At 50.1% G+C, this 15,371-nt stretch overlaps 1 protein-coding gene across 1 annotated transcript in view; it reads right to left on the bottom strand.

Moving 5' to 3' along the window:
• Window positions 1–15,354, bottom strand: part of MCM7 (minichromosome maintenance complex component 7) — a 30,966-nt gene extending 15,612 nt beyond the window's left edge. Inside the window, exons 1-10 of the mRNA XM_058828474.1 lie at window positions 15,203–15,354; window positions 14,989–15,068; window positions 14,459–14,623; window positions 13,758–13,882; window positions 10,464–10,644; window positions 7,074–7,211; window positions 5,790–5,939; window positions 3,694–3,811; window positions 2,052–2,183; window positions 132–215 (exon numbers count right to left, since the gene is read on the bottom strand). Of these exons, the coding sequence (XP_058684457.1) occupies window positions 132–215; window positions 2,052–2,183; window positions 3,694–3,811; window positions 5,790–5,939; window positions 7,074–7,211; window positions 10,464–10,644; window positions 13,758–13,882; window positions 14,459–14,623; window positions 14,989–15,068; window positions 15,203–15,233 (1,204 nt within the window). The 5' untranslated portion in view covers window positions 15,234–15,354. The remainder of the gene's footprint in view (window positions 1–131; window positions 216–2,051; window positions 2,184–3,693; window positions 3,812–5,789; window positions 5,940–7,073; window positions 7,212–10,463; window positions 10,645–13,757; window positions 13,883–14,458; window positions 14,624–14,988; window positions 15,069–15,202) is intronic.
• Window positions 15,355–15,371: the final 17 nt, after the last annotated feature.

Below are 15,371 nucleotides of genomic sequence, written 5' to 3'. Positions count from 1 at the left end.
CAGTTGGGAAGATGAGGAAGATGAGGAGGACGATGAAGATGAGGAAGATGAGGATACAGATAAAGATAAAGATGAGGATGATGAAGGTGATGAAGGTGAGGATGATGATGAGGATGAAGATGAAGGCTCACTGCGAGGCGCCAGCCGGTCGATGTAACAGAGCAGTTGGGATTTGGCCACTCCGGGATCTCCCATCAGTAAAATGTTGATGTTCCCTGAGGGGGGAAAAAAAAAATGGGAATGAGAGCGGGAAAATGGGGGAAAAACAGGGGAAAATGGGAAAAATGGGAAAAATGGGAAAAATGGGAAAAATGGGAAAAATGGGAAAAAACTGAGGGAAAATGGGAAAAAACAACGGGAATGAGAGCGGGAAAATGGGGAAAAAATGGGAAAAAACAACGGGAATGAGAGCGGGAAAATGGGGGAAAAATGGGGGAAAATGGGAAAAAACAATGGGAATGAGAGTGGGAAAATGGGGGAAAAATGGGAAAAAATGGGAAAAATGGGAAAAAACAATGGGAAAAACGGGAAAAAACTGAGGGGAAAATGGGAAAAAACAACGGGAATGAGAGCGGGAAAATGGGGGAAAAATGGGAAAAATGGGAAAAAACGGGAAAAATGGGAAAAAACAACGGGAATGAGAGTGGGAAAATGGGGGGAAAACGGGGGAAAATGGGAAAAATGGGAAAAAATGGGAAAAAACAACGGGAATGAGAGCGGGAAAATGGGGGAAAAATGGGAAAAATGGGAAAAAACAATGGGAATGAGAGCGGGAAAATGGGGGAAAAACAAAGGAAAATGGGAAAAAACTGAGGGAAAATGGGAAAAATGCGGGGAAAATTTGGGATAAGCGCCCTCCTCCCTCCCCATTTCCCGGGGATTTTTTCCGGGATTTTTCCCGAGTTTTTTCTCGTGTTTTTCCCAGGATTTTTTCCCGGGATTTTCCTGTGATTTTTCCTTGGATTTTTGGGGGATTTTTCCCAGGATTTTCCTGCAATTTTCCTGGGATTTTTCTCGGGATTTTTCTGGGATTTTTCCCAGGATTTTCCTGAGATTTTTCCCAAGATTTTCCCAGGGTTTTTTCCCAGGACTTTTCCCGGATTTTCCCTGGGATTTTTCCCAGGATTTTCCCAGGACTTTTCCTGGATTTTTCCCAGGATTTTCCCAGGACTTTTCCTGGATTTTTCCCAGGATTTTTCCCGTGTTTTTCCTGGAATTTTTTCCCGTGTTTTTCCCAGGACTTTTCCCGTGTTTTCCCCAGGATTTTTCTGCGATTTTCCCGGGGATTTTCCTGCGATTTTTCCCGGATTTTCCCAGGACTTTTCCCAGGATTTTTCCCACGGTTTTCCCAGGATTTTTCCCACGTTTTTCCCGGATTTTTCCCAGGACTTTTCCCAGGATTTTCCCAGGACTTTTCCCAGGATTTTTCCCACGTTTTTCCCAGGATCTTTCTGGGATTTTTCCCAGGATTTTTTCCCGGATTTTCCCAGGATTTTTTCCCGGGTTTTTCCTGTGATTTTTCCAGGGTTTTTGGGGGATTTTTCCCAGGATTTTCCTGTGATTTTTCTCGGGATTTTCCTGAGATTTTTTCCCAAGATTTTCCCAGGATTTTTCCAGGGTTTTTTCCCAGGATTTTTCTGCGATTTTCCCGGGGATTTTCCTGCGATTTTTCACGGATTTTTCCCAGGACTTTTCCCAGGATTTTCCCAGGACTTTTCCCGGATTTTCCCAGGACTTTTCCGGGGTTTTTTCCCAGGACTTTTCCCGGATTTTCCCTGGGATTTTCCCCAGGATTTTCCCAGGACTTTTCCCAGGATTTTTCCCAAGTTTTTCCCAGGATCTTTCTGGGATTTTTCCAGGGTTTTTCCCAGGATTTTTCCTGGATTTTTCCCAGGATTTTTCTGCGATTTTCCCGGGGATTTTTCCGGGATTTTTTCCCAGATTTTCCCGGTGTTTTCCCGGTGTTTCCCCGGTGTTTCCCCGGTGTTTTCCCAGCTTTTCCCAGCTTTTCCCGGTGTTTTTCCCAGGTTTTCCCGGCGTTTGGGGCTCACCCCGGATGCGCATCCCGCGGGGGTTCTGCTCCACGCCCCCCACCAGCAGCAGCAGCAGCGACTTCTTCACGTCCTCGTGGCCGAAGATCTCGGGGGCGATGGAGGCCGCCAGGCGCCCGTAGAAATCCCCCTCTGGAATGGCAAAAATCCCGGGAATCGGCACCAAATCGGGAAAAATCGACCCAAAATCCCATAAAATGGACCCAAAATCCGGAAAAATCGACCCCAAATCCCATAAAATGGACCCAAAATCCCATTAAATGGACCCAAAATCCCGGGAAATGGACACAGAATCCAGAAAAATGGACCCAAAATCCAGAAAAATGGACCCCAAATCCGGAAAAATGGACCCAAAATCCCAGGAATCGGCACAAAAATCCCGGGAATCGGCACAAAATCTCGGGAATCGGCACAAATTGGGAAAAACGGACCCAAAATCCGGTAAAATGGACCCAAAATCTGGAAAAATGGACACAAAATCGGGAAAAATGGACCCCAAATCCAGAAAAATGGACCCCAAATCCGGTAAAATGGACCCAAAATCCCATAAAATGGACCCAAAATCCTGGGAATCGGCACAAAATCCTGGGAAATGGACCCAAAATCCGGAAAAATGGACCCAAAATCCCATAAAATGGACCCAAAATCCAGAAAAATGAACCCCAAATCCGGTAAAATGGACCCAAAATCCCATTAAATGGACCCAAAATCCCGGGAATCGGCACAAAATTGGGAAAAATGGACCCAAAATCCGGAAAAATCGACCCAAAATCCCGTAAAATGGACCCCAAATCTGGAAAAATGGACCCAAAATCCTGGGAATCGGCACAAAAATCCCGGGAATCGGCACAAAATCGGGAAAAATGGACCCCAAATCAAGAAAAATGGACCCCAAATCCCATTAAATGGACCCAAAATCCCATAAACTGGACCCAAAATCCTGGGAATCGGCACAAAATCCTGGGAAATGGACCCAAAATCGGGAAAAATGGACCCAAAATTGGGAAAAATGGACCCAAAATCGGGAAAAATGGACCCAAAATCCCGAAAAGTGGACCCAAAATCCCATAAAATGGACCCAAAATCCCGGGAATCGGCACAAAATCCACTGGGATGGGCTCGGAATTCCTAAAATCTGGTGGAATGGACCCAAAATTGGATTTGAGGAGTTCAAAATTGGGTGGAACGGACTCAAAATTGGATTTCAGGGGTTCAAAGTTCCCAAAATTGGATGGAATTGACCCAAAATTGGGCGGAACGGACTCAAAATTGGCTGAAATTAACCCCAAATTCCCCTTTATTCCCTCAAAATCCCATTTTCCCCCCAAAATTCCTCTTTTTTCCCAGAATTCCCCTTTTTACCCTAAAAATTCCCCATTTTTGTCCCAAAATCCCATTTTTCCCCCTAAAAAAACCCTTTTTTCCCCCAAAATTCCCATTTTTTTCCCAAAATTTCCCCTTTTTTCCCCAAAAAATTCCCCTTTTTTCCCCAAAAATTCCCTTTTTTCCTAAAAATTCCCTTTTTTTCCCCAAAAAATTCCCTTTTTCCCCAAAAAAATCCCCTTTTTTCCCCCAAAATTCCCTTTTTTCCCCAGAAATTCCCCTTTTTTCCCAAAATCCCGTTTTTTCTCCCCAAACTCACGTCCGGCCGTGATCTCCTGCAGCTCCTGGGGGCTGAGCTCGGCCTCGCCCTCCTCATCCTCGCTCTTGCTCACCTTGGCCAGGTGATGCCCCTCCAGGAACGTCTCCGACAGCAGCCCCTGGGTTTGGGGGGAAAAACGGGGATTTTGGGAAAAAAACGGGGTTTGGGGAAAAAAAATGGATTTTTGGAAAAAAAAAGGGGTTTTTGGGAAAAAAACGGGAATTTTTGGGGAAAAAAACGGGGATTTTGGGAAAAAAACGGGGTTTGGGGAAAAAAAATGGGGATTTTGGGGGAAAAAATGGGATTTTGGGAAAAAAAAAATGGATTTTGGGGAAAAAAAATGGGGATTTTTGGGGGAAAAATGGGGTTTTGGGGAAAAAAATGGGATTTTGGGGGGAAAATGGGGTTTTGGGGAAAAAAATGGAATTTTGCGGGGAAAATGGGGTTTTGGGGGGAAAACGGGGATTTTTGGGAAAAGGGATTTTAAGGGGAAAAATGGGGATTTTGGGGGAAAAAAAATGAGGTTTGGGGTAAAAAAACAGGGTTTTGGAAAAAACCATGGATTTTGGGAAAAAAACCCAGGGTTTAGAGGGAATAAATGGAGGTTTTGGGAAAAAAATTGGGTTTGGGGTGAAAAAATGTGGTTTTGGGGAAAAAAAGAAACAGGGATTTTGGGGAAAAAAAATGGGGTTTGGGGGGAAAACAGGATTTGGGGGAAAAAAACAGGATTTTGGGTAAAAAAAAACGGGGTTTAGGGAGAAAAAAATGGATTTGGGGGGAAATGAGGGATTTTGGGGGAAGGTTGGGGAGGGTTTTGGGTGCCAGGTGAGGTTTGGGTGTCCCCAGGTGTGTCCAGGTGTGTCCAGCTGTGCCCAGGTGTGTCCAGGTGAGCTCTGGGTGTGCCCAGGTGTGTCCAGGTGAGCTCTGGGTGTCCCCAGGTGAGGTTTGGGTGTGCCCAGGTGTGTCCAGGTGTGCCCAGGTGAGCTCTGGGTGTGCCCAGGTGTGTCCAGGTGTGTCCAGGTGTACCCAGGTGAGCTCTGGGTGTGCCCAGGTGAGGTGTGGTTGTTCTCAGGTGAGGTTTGGGTGTGTCCAGGTGTGTCCAGGTGTGTCCAGGTGAGGTCTGGGTGTCCCCAGGTGTGTCCAGGTGTGTCCAGGTGTGCCCAGGTGAGCTCTGGGTGTCCCCAGGTGTGTCCAGGTGAGCTCTGGGTGTGCCCAGGTGTGTCCAGGTGAGCTCTGGGTGTCCCCAGGTGTGTCCAGGTGAGGTTTGGGTGTGCCCAGGTGTGTTCAGGTGTACCCAGGTGAGGTGTGGTTGTTCCCAGGTGAGGTTTGGATGTCCCCAGGTGAGCTCTGGGTGTGTCCAGGTGTGTCCATGTGAGGTCTGGGTGTCCCCAGGTGTGTCCAGGTGAGGTTTGGGTGTGTCCAGGTGAGGTTTGGGTGTGTCCAGGTGAGGTTTGGGTGTGCCCAGGTGTGTCCAGGTGTTCCCAGGTGAGCTCTGGGTGTCCCCAGGTGAGGTTTGGGTGTACCCAGGTGTCCCCAGGTGTGTCCAGGTGTATCCCCAGGTGTATTTTGGGTGTGTTTCAGGTGTGTTTCAGACTCACCTGTGCCACCTGCGCGTACCCCGCCCTGAGGAGGGGCAGGAAGGGGAGCTCAGGGTGTGTCCAGGTGTGTCCAGGTGATGTTTGGGTGTACCCAGGTGTATCCCCAGGTGTGTTCAGGTGTGTTCAGGTGTATTTCAGGTATCCCCAGGTGTATTTTGGACTCACCTGTGCCACCTGTGCATACCCCGCCCTGAGGAGGGGCAGGAAGGGGAGCTCAGGGTGTGGTGTGGGTGTGTCCAGGTGTGTCCAGGTGAGGTTTGGGTGTCCCCAGGTGTACCCAGGTGTGTTCAGGTGTATCCCCAGGTGTATCCCCAGGTGTGTTCAGGTGTATTTAGGACTCACCTGTGCCACCTGTGCGTACCCCGCCCTGAGGAGGGGCAGGAAGGGGAGCTCAGGGTGAGCTCTGGGTGTACCCAGGTGTGTCCAGGTGTATCCCCAGGTGTCCCCAGGTGTGTTCAGGTGTATTTTGGGTGTGTTTCAGGTGTATTTAGGACTCACCTGTGCCACCTGTGCGTACCCCGCCCTGAGGAGGGGCAGGAAGGCTCCCGTCACCCTGACGTGGTCCCCGGGCTGGGCCTGGCGCGTGTTGGCCCCGCTCAGGTGCAGCGGCAGCGAGCGCGGCAGGTGACCCACGGGGACCTGCTCCGACTGTGGGGGGACATTTGGGGACATTTCAGGGGATTTGGGGACATTTGGGGACGTTTCAGGGGATTTGGGGACATTTCAGGGGATTTGGGGACATTTGGGGACGTTTCAGGGGATTTGGGGACATTTCAGGGGATTTGGGGACATTTGGGGACATTTCAGGGGGTTTGGGGACATTTCAGGGGATTTGGGGACATTTCAGGGGATTTGGGGACATTTGGGGACATTTCAGGGGATTTGGGGACATCTGGGGACATTTCAGGGGATTTGAGGACATTTCAGGGCATTTGGGGACATTTCAGGGGATTTGGGGACATTTGGGGACATTTCAGGGGATTTGGGGACATTTCAGGGGATTTGGGGACATTTGGGGACATTTCAGGGGATTTGGGGACATTTCAGGGGATTTGGGGACATTTTGGGGACATCTCAGGGGATTTGGGGACATTTGGGGACATTTCAGGGGATTTGGGGACATTTGGGGACATTTCAGGGGATTTGGGGACATTTGGGGACGTTTCAGGGGGACTTGGGGGCATTTGGGGGCATTTGGGGACATTTCAGGAGATTTGGGGACATTTCAGGAGATTTGGGGACATTTTGAAAACATTTTGGGGACATTAAAACTGATTTGGGGACATTTAGGCTGATTTGGAGACGTTTGGGGTCATTTTGGGACATCTGGGGACAATTCGGGATGTTTTTAGAACATTAATTTTTAATTAATTTTTAAATTATTTCTTAACTAATTAACATAAATTAATTGTGGGACATTAACTTCAATTTTGGGGAGATTTGGGGCCATTCCTGACAATTTTGGGACGTTTCAGAGCCACCGGCGCCATTTTGAACCCAAGTTGAGGGAAATTTTCCAGGATTTTGGAGTTCCCTGAGGGAATTTTTGGGGATTTTCCTTTCTCCCATCAGGAATTCAAACTCCCCCCCTCACCGAGAACCTCCCAAATCCACAATTCCCAAAAAAATTCCGCGGATTTCGAGCCAATTTTTAAGAGCCGATTTCGAAGGCCCCGGCCGCCGTTTCGGAGCCGTTTCTGAGGGGATTTCGGCGCTTCCTGAGGGGAATTTTTTGGGAATTTGGGGATTTATCAGGAATTTGGGGATCCCCCCCTCACTCACGTGTTCCTGGATCCGTAATTCCTGGAATCTGATGAATTTGGAGCCCCGGCTTTGCAGGTAGAGCCGCCCCCCCGAGCGGTTGGTTTGGCACTCCCGGCTCGGGCAGAGCAGCAGCGGCGTAAAAGTCGGGCCCTCGATCTTTGGAGGGGAAAAAAAACCCCAAAAACTCCAAGAATCGCCCCAAAAGAATCGGCTTGAACCCAAAAAATCCGCCTGGACACAAAAAATTCCACCCAAATCCCAAAAAAATCCGTCCAAATCCACCCTCAGACGAGGCCCTTGGAAAAGGCGGGAAAAAACGCGGCCTAAGGGTCTGTGAGGGGAGACCCCAAAAATTCACAGAATCCACCCAAAAATTCCACTGGAATCGCAAAGATTGGCCTGGACCCCTCAAAATTCCACCCAAACTTTCCAAAATTTCCATTCAAATCCACCCAAATCCCAAAAAATCCATCCAAATCCACCCTCAGACGAGGCCCCCTCGGAAAAGGCGGGAAAAAAACGGGTCTGTGAGGGGAGAGCCCAAAAATTCACAGAATCCACCCAAAAATTCCACTGGAATCCCAAAGATTGGCCTGGACCCCACAAAATTCCACCCGAACTTCCCAAAAATTCTGCTCAAATCCACCCAAATCCCAAAAAATCCATCCAAATCCACCCCCAGACCCTCAGATGAGGCCCCCTCGGAAAAGGCGGGAAAAAAATTGGTCTGTGAGGGGTGACCCCAAAAATTCACAGAATCCACCCAAAAATTCCACTGGAATCGCAAAGATTGGCCTGGACCCCCCTGAATTCCACCCAAATTTCCCAAAAATTCCATTCAAATCCACCCAAATCCCAAAAAATCCATCCAAATCCACCCCCAGACCCTCAGACGAGGCCCCCTCGGATAAGGCGGGAAAAAAACGCGGCCTAAGGGTCTGTGAGGGGAGAGCCCAAAAATTCACAGAATCCACCCAAAAATTCCACTGGAATCCCAAAGATTGGCCTGGATCCCCCTGAATTCCACCTGAAAATTCCAAAAATTCCATTCAAATCCACCCAAATCCCAAAAAAATCCATCCAAATCCACCCCCCCAGACGCTCAGACGAGGCCCTCGGAAAAGGCGGGAAAAAAACAGGTCTGTGAGGGGAGAGCCCAAAAATTCACAGAATCCACCCAAAAATTCCACTGGAATCACAAAGATTGGCCTGGATCCCCCTGAATTCCACCTGAAAATTCCAAAAATTCCATTCAAATCCACCCAAATCCCAAAAAAATCCGTCCAAATCCACCCCCCCAGACGCTCAGACGAGGCCCTCGGAAAAGGCGGGAAAAAAAGGGGTCTGTGAGGGGAGACCCCAAAAATTCACAGAATCCACCCAAAAATTCCACTGGAATTACAAAGATTGGCCTGGACCCCCCTGAATTCCGCCCAAAAATTCCAAAAATTCCATTCAAATCCACCCAAATCCCAAAAAATCCATCCAAATCCACCCCCCCAGACCCTCAGACGAGGCCCTCGGAAAAGGCGGGAAAAAATCGGGTCTGTGAGGGGAGACCCCAAAAATTCACAGAATCCACCCAAAAATTCCACTGGAATCGCAAAGATTGGCCTGGACCCCCCTGAATTCCACCCAAATTTCCCAAAAATTCCATTCAAATCCACCCAAATCCCAAAAAATCCATCCAAATCCACCCCCAGACCCTCAGACGAGGCCCCCTCGGATAAGGCGGGAAAAAAACGCGGCCTAAGGGTCTGTGAGGGGAGAGCCCAAAAATTCACAGAATCCACCCAAAAATTCCACTGGAATCCCAAAGATTGGCCTGGATCCCCCTGAATTCCACCTGAAAATTCCAAAAATTCCATTCAAATCCACCCAAATCCCAAAAAAATCCATCCAAATCCACCCCCCCAGACGCTCAGACGAGGCCCTCGGAAAAGGCGGGAAAAAAACAGGTCTGTGAGGGGAGAGCCCAAAAATTCACAGAATCCACCCAAAAATTCCACTGGAATCACAAAGATTGGCCTGGATCCCCCTGAATTCCACCTGAAAATTCCAAAAATTCTGCTCAAATCCACCCAAATCCCAAAAAAATCCGTCCAAATCCACCCCCCCAGACGCTCAGACGAGGCCCTCGGAAAAGGCGGGAAAAAAAGGGGTCTGTGAGGGGAGACCCCAAAAATTCACAGAATCCACCCAAAAATTCCACTGGAATTACAAAGATTGGCCTGGACCCCCCTGAATTCCGCCCAAAAATTCCAAAAATTCCATTCAAATCCACCCAAATCCCAAAAAATCCATCCAAATCCACCCCCCCAGACCCTCAGACGAGGCCCTCGGAAAAGGCGGGAAAAAATCGGGTCTGTGAGGGGAGACCCCAAAAATTCACAGAATCCACCCAAAAATTCCACTGGAATCACAAAGATTGGCCTGGATCCCACAAAATTCCACCCAAACTTTCCAAAAATTCCATTCAAATCCACCCAAATCCCAAAAAATCCATCCAAATCCACCCCCCCAGACACTCAGACGAGGCCCCCTCGGAAAAGGCGGGAAAAGAACAGGTCTGTGAGGGGAGACCCCAAAAATTCACAGAATCCACCCAAAAATTCCACTGGAATCCCAAAGATTGGCCTGGATCCCACAAAATTCCACCCAAACTTTCCAAAAATTCCACTCAAATCCATGAAAAAATCCCCCTAAAGGCCAAAAAAGGTCCCCGAAAGCGCCCCTCAGAAAAGGCGGGAAAACGCGGCCGGAGACCCGTGAGGGGAGACGCCAAAAATTCAGGGAATCCCCCTAAAAAATCCACCTGAAATCCCCCCAAAAACCCCCTGAAATCCCAAAAAAACCCCTGGAATTCCCTAAAAACCCTGAAATTCCCCAAAAAACTCTGAAATTCCCTAAAAAACCTATCCCAGTTTGTTCCAGGCCTGCACTGGTCGCAGCTGTGGGTGGCACTGAGACCATCCCAGTCCCTCCGAAACTCCCCAAAATCCCCCTAAACTGCCCCAAAATCCCCCAAAATCACCCCAAAACCCCTCCCAGTCCATCCCAGTTTGTCCCAGTTTGTCCCAGTACCGGCTGGTAGGTCTCGGCGCCGCACTGGTCGCAGCTGTGGGTGGCACTGACACCATCCCAGTCCCTCCGAAACTCCCCAAAATCCCCCTGAACTGCCCCAAAATCCCCCAAAATCACCCCAAAACCCTTCCCAGTATATCCCAGTCCATCCCAGTCCATCCCAGTTTGTCCCAGTACCGGCTGGTAGGCCTCAGGCCTGCACTGGTCGCAGCTGTGGGTGGCACTGACACCATCCCAGTCCCCCCTAAACTGCCCCAAAATCCCCCAAAATCACCCCAAAACCCCTCCCAGTCCATCCCAGTTTGTCCCAGTTTGTCCCAGTACCGGCTGGTAGGTCTCGGCGCCGCACTGGTCGCAGCTGTAGGTGGCCACGCGCAGCAGCGGCCGCACCTCGCCGGCGCGGGTGACGATTCCCTCCACCGTGACCAGGGAGCCGACGCTGCCGGCGCGGAGATCCCGCGGGGAGAGCGGCTTGGAGCAGGACGGGGCGCGGAAATACAGCTCGCTTTTGGGGTAAAAAACGGGGATTTTGGGAAAAATCGGGAATTTGGGGAAAAAATGGGGGTTTTTTGGGTGGAAAATGAGGATTTTGTGAGGGAAAATGGGCCTGGAGATCGTGAGGGGAGAGCGGCTTGGAGCAGGACGGGGCGCGGAAATACAGCTTGTTTTGGGGTGAAAAATGGGGTTTTTGTGAGGGAAAAATGCGGTTTTGTGAGGGAAAAATGGAGTTTTTTTGAGGGAAAACGGGGTTTTTTGGGTAAAAAATGGGGTTTTTGGGGTGAAAAATGGGGATTTTGTGAGGGAAAATGGGCCTGGAGATCCTGAGGGGAGAGAGGCTTGGAGCAGGACGGGGCGCGGAAATACAGCTCGCTTTTGGGGTAAAAAATGGGGATTTTGGGAAAAATCAGGAATTTGGGGAAAAAAACCTGAGTTTTTTGGGTGAAAAATGGGGATTTTGTGAGGGAAAATGGGGTTTTTGTGAGGGAAAATTGGAGTTTTGTGAGGGAAAATTGGGGTTTTGTGAGGGGAAAATGGGGTTCATGTGAGGGAAAATGGGGATTTTGTGAGGGGAAATGGAGTGTTTGGGGTAAAAATGGGTTTTTTTGGGTAAAAATGGGGGTTTTGGGGTGAAAAATGGGGATTTTGTGAGGGAAAATGGGCCTGGAGATCGTGAGGGGAGAGCGGCTTGGAGCAGGACGGGGCGCGGAAATACAGCTCGCTTTTGGGGTGAGAAACGGGGATTTTGGGAAAAATCAGGAATTTGGGGAAAAAACGGGGATTTTAGGAAAAAAAATGGGGGTTTTGTGAGGGAAAATTGGGGTTTTGTGAGGGAAAATGGGCCTGGAGATCGTGAGGGGAGAGCGGCTTGGAGCAGGACGGGGCGCGGAAATACAGCTCGCTTTTGGGGTAAAAAATGGGGATTTTGGGAAAAATCAGGAATTTGGGGAAAAAAACGGGGATTTTAGGAAAAAAAATGGGGGTTTTCGGGAGAAAAATGGGGATTTTGTGAGGGAAAATTGGGGTTTTGTGAGGGAAAATGGGCCTGAAGATCCTGAGGGGAGAGCGGCTTGGAGCAGGACGGAGCACGGAAATACAGCTCGCTTTTGGGGTAAAAAACGGGGATTTTGGGAAAAATCGGGAATTTTGAGGGAAAAGGGGAAAAAATCCCGGGGTTTTAGGGTGAAAAATGGGGATTTTGTGAGGGAAAATTGGGGTTTTGTGAGGGAAAATGGGCCTGGAGATCCCGCAGGGAAAGCGGCTTGGAGCAGGACGGGGCACGGAAATACAGCTCGCTTTTGGGGTAAAAAATGGGATTTTTGTGAGGGAAAAATGCGGTTTTGTGAGGGAAAAATGGAGTTTTGGTGAGGAAAAATGGGTTTTTTTGGGTAAAAATGGGGGTTTTGGGGTGAAAAATGGGGATTTTGTGAGGGAAAATGGGCCTGGAGATCGTGAGGGGAGAGCGGCTTGGAGCAGGACGGGGCGCGGAAATACAGCTTGTTTTGGGGTGAAAAATGGGGTTTTTGTGAGGGAAAAATGCGGTTTTGTGAGGGAAAAATGGAGTTTTGGTGAGGGAAAACGGGTTTTTTTGGGTAAAAATGGGGTTTTTGGGGTGAAAAATAGGGATTTTGAGGGAAAACAGGCCTGGAGATCGTGAGGGGAGAGCGGCTTGGAGCAGGACGGGGCGCGGAAATACAGCTCGCTTTTGGGGTAAAAAACGGGGATTTGGGAAAAATCAGGAATTTGGGGAAAAAAACGGGGATTTTAGGAAAAAAAATGGGGGTTTTGTGAGGGAAAATTGGAGTTTTGTGAGGGAAAATGGGGTTTTGTGAGGGAAAATGGGCCTGGAGATCATGAGGGGAGAGCGGCTTGGAGCAGGACGGGGCGCGGAAATACAGCTCGCTTTTGGGGTAAAAAACGGGGATTTTGGGAAAAATCAGGGGGAAAATGGGGTTTTGTGAGGGGAAAATGGGCTTTTGTGAGGGAAAATGGGGTTTTTGTGAGGGAAAATGGGGTTTTGTGAGGGAAAATGGGGGTTTTGTGAGGGAAAATGGGGTTCATGTGAGGGAAAATGGGGATTTTGTGAGGGGAAATGGAGTGTCTGGGGTAAAAATGGGTTTTTTTGGGTAAAAATGGGGTTTTTGGGGTGAAAAATGAGGATTTTGTGAGGGAAAACGGGCCTGAGGATCGTGAGGGGAGAGCGGCTTGGAGCAGGACGGGGCGCGGAAATACAGCTCACTTTTGGGGTGAGAAACGGGGATTTTGGGAAAAATCAGGAATTTGGGGGGAAAAGGGGAAAAAATCCCGGGGTTTTAGGGTGAAAAATGGGGTTTTTGTGAGGGAAAATTGGGGTTTTGTGAGGGAAAATGGGCCTGGAGATCGTGAGGGGAGAGCAGCTTGGAGCAGGACGGGGTGCGGAAATACAGCTCGCTTTTGGGGTGAAAAATGGGGATTTTGGGAAAAATCGGGAATTTGGGGAAAAAAATGGGGATTTTAGGAAAAAAAATGGGGATTTTGTGAGGGAAAATTGGGGTTTTGTGAGGGAAAATGGGCCTGGAGATCCTGAGGGGAGAGCGGCTTGGAGCAGGACGGGGCGGGGAAATACAGCTTGGTTTGGGTGAAAAAATGGGATTTTGGGAAAAATCGGGGGAAAAATGGGGTTTTGTGAGGGGAAAATGGGATTTTGTGAGGGAAAATGGGATTTTGTGAGGGGAAATGGGGTTTTTGTGAGGGAAAAATGGGGTTTCTGTGGGGGGAAAATGGGGTTTCTGTGGGGGGAAAATGGGGTTTTGTGAGGAAAAATGGGGTTTTTTGAGGGGAAATGGGGTTTTTGTGAGGGAAAAATGGGGTTTTTCTGAGGGGAAAAAGGGGTTTTGTGAGGGAAAATGGGGTTTTGTGAGGGAAAATGGGGGTCTGTGAGGGAAATTGGGGTTTTTGTGAGGGAAAAATGGGGTTTTTGTGAGGGAAAATGGGGTTTTGTGAGGGAAAATGGGGTTTTTGTGAGGGAAAATTGGGTTTTTCTGAGAGAAAATGGGGTTTTTGGAGGGGTTTGAGGTGAATTTAGGAAAGATTTAAGGAACCAGAAGGTTTGGGGGGCAGTTTTGGGGTCCCCAGACTCACAAACGCCGCAGCAGCTCCGGGGGGAACTGATTTTGGGGGGTCCTGGGGGCTCCGGCAGCCCGGCCCCGCTGCTCCAGCAGCAGCCGATGCTCCAGGTAAACATCCAGGGGGTCCCGAGCCTGGGCCTGGGGGGAAAAATTTGGGGAGGGGGCTCAGGGGGACCCCTCACTTAAAACAATCCCAAAACCCCGCGCCAAACAGCCCCGAAATCCCACTCGAAACCAGCAAAAAACGCCCCAAAACCAGCCTGAAGTGACCCAAAAACTCTCCAGGACCCCCTAAAATCTCTCAAACATCCCCTAAAAACCCCTCAGGACGCCCAAAAATCTTCTAAAGCCTAAAAAATCCCCAATTTTGGGGCTGCCTGACCTCAGCAGAGCCGAAGAGGGGCAGCAGCTCGTGGACAGCGTCCGAGAAGACGCGGCCGGAGCGCCGGACACTGACCCCTCGTGACCCTAAAACCCCTCAGAACCCCCAAAAATCCCCTAAAAACCCCAAAAACCCCCAAAAATCCCCCAAAAAACCCAAATTTGTGTCTCCCCGACCTCAGCAGAGCCGAAGAGGGGCAGCAGCTCGTGGACAGCGTCCGAGAAGACGCGGCCGGAGCGCCGGACACTGACCCCTCATGACCCTAAAACCCCTCAGAACCCCCAAAAATCCCCAAAAAATCCCAAAAAACCCAAATTTTGGGTCTCCCCGACCTCAGCAGAGCCGAAGAGGGGCAGCAGCTCGTGGACAGCGTCCGAGAAGACGCGGCTGTAGCGCCGGACGTTTTCCACCACGGCTTCGGCCAGCTCGGGGTCATCTTCGGCCACATCGTCCAGGGCCACCCACAGGGCCACCTGCTCCCGGCGGGCCAGCAACGTCTGCGGGGGGTTTTGGGGTGAAAAAAGGACATTTTGGGGAGGTTTGGGAGGTTTGGAAGGGGTTTGGGGGGGGTTAGGGGGGATTTTGGGGGGTTATGGGGGGAGTTTGGGGAGATTGGAGGGGGTTTAGAAAAGTTCTGAGGAGATCTGAGGGACAGGGAAGGGGATTTGGGGTGGAAAAGGGGGTTTGGGTGGGATTTTGGGGGGTTCAGGGGGGATTTGGGGAGGTGGGCGGGGTCTTGAGGGAGATTTGTGGGAGTGGGAGGGGATTTGGGGGAATTTGGGCGGTCCAGGGTGGAACCTGAGGAACTTTTGGAGGACGGTTTAAGGAGATTTAGGGTAAATTCGGGGGGGCCGTCCCTCACCAGCTGCTCCCGGTACGGGAATTCCTTGTGCCCGTCGGGTCCATCCCGGTAAAATTCCTGAAAAAATCGCTTCGCTTTTTCTGAGGAGAAAGCAGAGACCGAGAGGGGAGGATCAGAAACGGAAAGGTCCCGATATCGAGGCTGGGAGACGTCCCGATAACGGATCGATAACGGATCAATAACGGATCCCCGGCGTCCCCCGCTCGCCTCAAACCTTTCTCGTTGTCGTAGTCGCGCGGGGCCATCTCGGGGCCGCTCCTGTCGCGGTTTCTCCCCTCACGATCGCGACTTTCCCCTCACGATCGCGACTTTCCCCTCACGACCGCACCCCCCCTTTTCCCGCCACAGCCTTCCCCTCACGGCCAGTGGCGCGAAAAGCCGGC

Source organism: Poecile atricapillus, assembly GCF_030490865.1.
Source record: "Poecile atricapillus isolate bPoeAtr1 chromosome 36 unlocalized genomic scaffold, bPoeAtr1.hap1 SUPER_36_unloc_2, whole genome shotgun sequence".
Classification (NCBI taxonomy): Eukaryota; Metazoa; Chordata; class Aves; order Passeriformes; family Paridae; genus Poecile; species Poecile atricapillus.
This window is presented reverse-complemented; position numbering and strand designations above follow the sequence as displayed.